Raw genomic sequence first — 6,241 nt, forward strand, 5'->3', positions numbered from 1 at the left:
CCCCCCCCCCCCCCCCTACAATCACGCTCGGATCAATCACACACACACACAAACAACATGGAGAAATGCGCTCTCTCTCTCTCTCGCTCTCTCTCTCTCGCGCTCTTGCTCCGTCAGTCAGGCAGTCAATCGGGTCTGCGGATCTGTTCTGTTAACGTTTAGGGTTTCTTCAGCTTCAGGTTTGTTTTGAACTTCGGTTTATAGTACTTACATAGTAAGCAGTAGATTTCTGGTGAACGTGGGTTTCAGACATGCTGCTCGGTTTAAATGCAACTCCCGTTGCGTCTCTGCCATCGGAGATTTTTTTCTTTTTACTGTCAGCTGCCCCCCGCCCCCTCTCTCTCTGTGTCTCTCTCTTACTCACACACACACACACACACACTCATATACCTGGTGTGGAAATAAAATTTATAAAAAAGACCCCCAAAAAAAAAAATCACACTGATAATAAAAATAAAAAGTTTAAAAAAAAAAGTTATATTGAGTATGAAAACTCTTGTTTATTACATTTTACTTCATAATTGCAACGCCATGTGTTGTATTCATTGTTGCAAAACCTTCTGTATATAGTTTGTTTGTTACTATGACAACACCATTGATCTGAAGCTTGATGCTGTCATAGTTTTCAAATCAGCAATAAATATAACAATTTTTGATCAACTCATATCAATTGCATGCTTAAATAACCCGCACAGGTTAAAGCCCCGCACATTTCAAGAGAGCCCGACCCACTTCCGGTTTAAATTTGACCACTTCTGGTTTAGGCCCACTCGCTCATACCTAGTTAATACCTTGTAAACCCCCCCCCCCCCCCCTTTAATTCTTGTTTGAGGTATCTTCGCCCGTTCTTCCTTCCAATTCAATTTCAATTCAATTTTATTTATAGTTTCAAATATACACTGCACTGCAGTCTTCCAAAGGTCTTCCAGTTCTTTGAGATTTCTGGGCTGTCTGTCATGCACTGCTCTTTTAAGGTCTATCCATAGATTTACATTATGTTGAGGTCAGGAGATTGTGAAGGCCATGGCAAAACCTTCAGTTTACGTCTCTTGATGTAATCCACCGTGGATTTTGATGTGTGCTTAGGATCATTATCAATTTGTAGAAGCCATCCTCTCTTTAACTTCCAAAATTTGCTATCTTCTTCTAGCCTTCTCCTGCTTTGTGAGCGTCAACTATTTTCAGTTTCAGTTTTTGAGACAACTGCTTAGAAGAAGCAATGGTGCTGATTGTTTGGGGGGGTCAAATGAGTCTGGGCATTTAAAACCTTAAGATTGACATCACCTGGTCTTTCCAGACGCTGATTGGGAACAGGTCTCAGCTCTCCAAGGGGGGGGGGTTGCATGCTAGAAACTTTGCAGGGTCCCCAAACTTTTGCAGATGCCCTTTTTTTGTTTTCTGTTATTTTAAAAGTGTAAATGATGGAAATAAAATCTAACTTTTTGTGATTTATAATGCAAATGTCTAATCCGTCATTTGATGCCTTTGGAGATTTTTCCATCTTTTCTTGGCTTCTTTAGGCACATTAATACACATTTTTACCTGGGGTGCCCAAACTTTCGAGCCCCAGTGTACATGCACACCTGCCTGAATAGGCATTGTTTAATCACTTCTTTACTTTTTCTTTTTGTGTAGGCCTCTAGAAAAAAGATCCAGAATATCTACAGTGACTCTTTACCAGTAAACTGTGCCTCAGAGATGCGTCGGAGACCTCTATCTGTTTATGCTTCTACAGGAACTGTCATGCAGAAGGCAAAGGTAACTAGTGATGGCCAAATGAAGCTTGGTGAACCAGTGTCTTTATTGTCGGAGCCCACTAGATGGCGGCCTTGGTTTAAGAGAAAGGCCTAAGGCATTGCAATTCAGTGCATTCTCAACCAATTGTTGAACAAAGACCGCCGTCTAGCGGACTCAGGAAAATAAAGACACTGGTTCACGAAGCTTCATTCGGCCATCACTAAAGGCAACTCCCACAGTCACTTCCTGAACCCTTCCTCAGCCTATGGACACATTTCTCTGTCAGGCTTCAAGGGGGTCTGATAGGATCACAGCAGCGTGTGTCAGCATCTAATGGCTTTACAGTTCATACATGAATAGAGAGTGTGGGTGTTCATACAGTCCCTTTGGACATTTACAATGCAGGGCCTTATGGGAGAGGATTTTCAGTATCAAGTGGGATTCTGTTACCATACGTTGTTGAATATCACTTTCCTCAGCTACTACTGCTTTCACAACATATTTCACAATATTTCTACCTAAATGGTTCGAGGTAATCTAGTGATCTAATCTAGTAGATTGGAATTGTTTTTGGTCACTGATTCACTTTGATTCACTGTTCCAGTTTGGTTCACTACTCTAAACCACCAAAATATAAATTGTCAAAAACAATTGTCTAAAGAAGTTAGTGGCATTGGATTTTGGATTTTGAGAATCAGTGAGCATGCGTAGAAAAGAATCTGTTTATGAACAGCTTTATGATTGTTAATCTGAGGATTGCTAATTTACCTTGATGATTTTAGTGACCGTAGCAGGACATTGCACTGCTATAAAACCATTCAGCAATAACCCAAATCATTTTGCATTTGTTATATTTTGTCCAAAAATAATGTATAAAAACTGAATGACTTAATGTTTATGAAGCTGAATAGTCTAACTCATTGTTCTACCTAATTATTTTTGTGAAGCCATTTCATTAAGGCTTCTGTCTCTACAGGAATGGGAGTCAAAGAAAGCCACCTAAGAGCAGCATCATGGAGAAAGAGCACAGGCTGCATCCAGGAAATCAAGTGTACGAAAGAAACCAGCCTCTAGGTGGAGGTCCATCTCACTGAATATTTACTCTGCTGTCTTCCTCCAAGGACTTTTTCCATGATGAGGAATCCAAGACCTGCTCTCTGTCTGTATCCAAGTATTTTCATTTGTCTTTGGTGGCAAACAGGAAAGAGAAGAGTTCATGAAAGAAAGTGGAATGAAAAGTGAAGTTAGTGCTCAGCGTTGTAATGGTAAAGCAAAACCGGATTGTGTTCTCACCCAGTGTTGCTTATGGTGAAGTGTTACGTTGTTAGGGGGCCATGAGAGACAAGTGATGTGTTTGGAAATTATGAGGATGGAGGAAGTTTAAGCCACGATGTGTCTTTCATACAATGTCTTTTTTTATCTGCCTGTACAGATGGAGAATGTGGTTTGTATCTTTTATACTTTTATACTGTTCAAGGTTCCATTTCTCATCATCATCATCATCATCATCATCATCTTAAGACGTAAAATGGCCAAAGGTATTTAGTTACGTGCCATAGAGGGCTAAGTGAGTTATTTCTTTTTGACTGCGCTTATCAGCTTCTCCTCTCAGGTTGAAGCTGTCCTGAACAGCAACCCCATCTGCTGAATAATCCTCCACCACTTGACCCTCTTCCGCCCCCATTCAGAAACAGATAGGTACTGCTCCTCTGTGATTCAAACCTGTCTTCTCTGACTGGGAGAATCTCCACTCCGGTATATCCTATTTCAACATCTTTTCTGCTGAACTTGTGCTTGACCTTTGCACTTTACTGTTCTCCTACTTGGATAAGGGAATAATAAATGTGGGTCTTATTCTCAAACATGTCATCATTAATTATTGTTACAATACAGAACTACAATGCATTCCCAGCCATTAGTTTAATTAAATTTTTTAATTCCACATGATATGCTATGGAATAAATACACACACAAAAAAGAAACACATCTACATATGTCACCTAATGTAGACAATTCCATGCAGCACATGGTAGTGTGATGCAGTTCACACCGCCAGCTAATTTACTCATCTTCATTCATATGGAATTATCAGAAAAATATCAGATGCAGGCTTTGTATCCTCACTTCTACATGTTAATATATTAAAAGCCATCCATGCATGATCAATAATAGCTTTCAGTAAAGGGTGTGATACACGGAATCATTTCTGCTTTTGGGTCTCTTTGTATCCCTGTCTGGGACAAAAAGGTTTTTTATACAGTATGTGATACAAAAAGCTTCGGCAGTGGTAACCGGTATTGGCTCTCAAATGAGGAGGTAGAGCAGCTTCAAGGATGGTGAATAATGACTGTGCAGCAGCTTGGAGCCAACAATTAGAGAAAGAGATAGTAAAGCCAGTAGAGGATATTGACAAAGAGAAACGCTGTGGGGAAAACGGTGCGAGCGTGGCGATCAATGTTGTGCGGATTCTCCACAGTGAAGGTGGAAGCTGCCCTGCGTGACATGTCCTTCACTGAAGACAAGCTGCAGCCCTGTCCTGACACCTTCTCTTTAGATAGGACATTGTTCCTAGTGGTGCTGTTCGCTGACTGCTCCGGGAGCTCCTCCGCAGTGGAGCCGACCTCAACAGACTGGTTGGGTCGGTTGGAGCCGACGATGGGGATGGAGCCGTTTCCATTGGATTCAGTGAACTCCCTCAGAAGATCCTGACAGACAGGCAGACAGACAGACATGCAGACAGACAGACAGACAAACACAATGTTTTCATTATCTTAGATGTTTTGTTTCCACTTCATATTTAAATGGTGACATTTTCCTCACTCTGTATACATCCTCGATGGTCTGGTTCTGCATGTTATAGAAGTGAGCACAGGCGTACTCCACCAGTGCACCAAAGATGAAGGTGAAGCAGATTCCCAGGTACACATCTATGGCCTTGATGAAGCAGTTGGCGTTGGGCAGGGACGTGCGGGCGCCCATCATCAGTGTGGTCATTGTCAGGACTGTTGTTACTCCTGGAAAACACATCACAGCAGAGCTGCTGGGGTGCTTTTCATAATGTAAGATAGTAGATGGATAGTAGATGGATTGGTCATTGGTTACTGGTGTCAGTAAACCATGTAAAGGTTGAATCATGTGCTTAAAGTGATGTGATGTATTAATATTTATATTCTCATTACAACTCATCACAGTTATATAAGTTATACATTGCTGAACATGGTGCAAATAACTCGTTTACAGCTGACTACAGCTAATCAGTTGACATACGCCTGCAGGAGTTATGGAGTTGCTAAGGTGAGAGTATTCATATATTAAAATAAGTTCATAAGTCAAAACATCATGTAAACTCATGTTTTGGTTTTCTTTTTTAATGTGTTAGTATTTAGGTTATGGCAATGGTTAAAGGTGCTGTAGGTAGGATGGTAAAGACCCAGGACTGCTAAAGCCCAAAACGGTCTCCTAAGCCCCTCCCTACGAGGGAGAATGAATGCATGTGTACGAGCAGTGACTGACACGCAGTTAGAAACCCCCCTGGCCCTGGAGCCGACCTGCTTTAGGTAGTTCTGCTGGAACAAAGGCTCAGTTTTAGCAAATATGACAGGAAGTTAGTTTTAGAAGTCTTACCTACTGCACCTTTAAGTCTGCAATTGGATTTGTTTTCAATTTTGACAATACATCAGATTTGTGCTGCATGATACAGGATTAAGTTTAAATACATGGCATTCAAATACACTCTCTCTGCTTTATGGGTAATTGTCCGACCGTGTGATAAATGTAAATGTGCTGTATTTATATATCTTTTCCAGTCTTAACAACTGCTCAAAGCGCTTTTACATCTACAGGAAACATTCACCATTCACACACATTCATACACTGTGGCCGGGGCTGCCGTACAAGGTGCCACCTGCTCATCAGATACACACTCACACACATTCACACTCCGATGCGCAGCACCGGGGGCAGCTCGGGGTTCAGTGCCTTGCCCAAGGACACTTCGATAATGACTGAAGCGGCAGGGATCGAACCACCAACCTTCCGATTGGCAGGCAACCGCTCTACCACTGAGCCACAGGCTCCCCTTAGTAGATAGTATGGTACTGACGCATATATAAGGTCATACAGTGAATCGATATATAATGAGCAATTTCTATGATAGTAATAATTCAAATGACTGCACTACAACATCATACTACTTTAACCTATAGTGAAACGCAGTAAGAGTTCTGGTACTGACCAATACAGACCCTAGCTGGGACAGAGGACTGGCTGATCCAGAAAGAGACCCAGGACAGAACCACAAGCAGGATGGAGGGAACATACGTCTCCAAAATAAAGAACAGCACGTTTCTACGCAGTGCAAAATGCAACACCAGCTTGGGGTATTGACCTGCATGAAGAGACACAAAAAGACACATAAAACATTAGAGGCTTATACACTCACCGGCCACTTTATTAGGTACACCTGTCCAACTGCTCGTTAACACTTAATTTCTAAGCAGCCAAT

General features: G+C 41.7%; 2 protein-coding genes across 11 annotated transcripts in view; one reads left to right on the plus strand and one right to left on the minus strand.

Annotated features, from left to right (window-relative positions):
- afap1l1a (actin filament associated protein 1-like 1a) overlaps positions 1-5,240 on the plus strand; it is a 30,183-nt gene extending 24,943 nt beyond the window's left edge. For 8 of the 9 annotated variants that reach the window (XM_034883856.1, XM_034883847.1, XM_034883850.1 and 5 more), the window contains exons 18-19: positions 1,636-1,758; positions 2,714-3,599. In XM_034883856.1, coding sequence (XP_034739747.1) covers positions 1,636-1,758; positions 2,714-2,740 — 150 coding nt within the window. In that variant the 3' untranslated portion in view covers positions 2,741-3,599. Of the gene's footprint in view, positions 1-1,635; positions 1,759-2,713; positions 3,600-4,735; positions 4,742-5,215 lie in introns of those variants that run through there. The other variant, XM_034883848.1, reaches the window with a different exon arrangement.
- gabrp (gamma-aminobutyric acid type A receptor subunit pi) overlaps positions 3,792-6,241 on the minus strand; it is a 6,152-nt gene continuing 3,702 nt past the window's right edge. For both annotated transcript variants that reach the window (XM_034883858.1, XM_034883857.1), the window contains exons 8-10: positions 5,972-6,124; positions 4,558-4,751; positions 3,792-4,442 (exon numbers count right to left, since the gene is read on the minus strand). In XM_034883858.1, coding sequence (XP_034739749.1) covers positions 4,110-4,442; positions 4,558-4,751; positions 5,972-6,124 — 680 coding nt within the window. In that variant the 3' untranslated portion in view covers positions 3,792-4,109. The remainder of the gene's footprint in view (positions 4,443-4,557; positions 4,752-5,971; positions 6,125-6,241) is intronic.

Source organism: Etheostoma cragini, chromosome 10, assembly GCF_013103735.1.
Source record: "Etheostoma cragini isolate CJK2018 chromosome 10, CSU_Ecrag_1.0, whole genome shotgun sequence".
NCBI lineage: Eukaryota > Metazoa > Chordata > Actinopteri > Perciformes > Percidae > Etheostoma > Etheostoma cragini.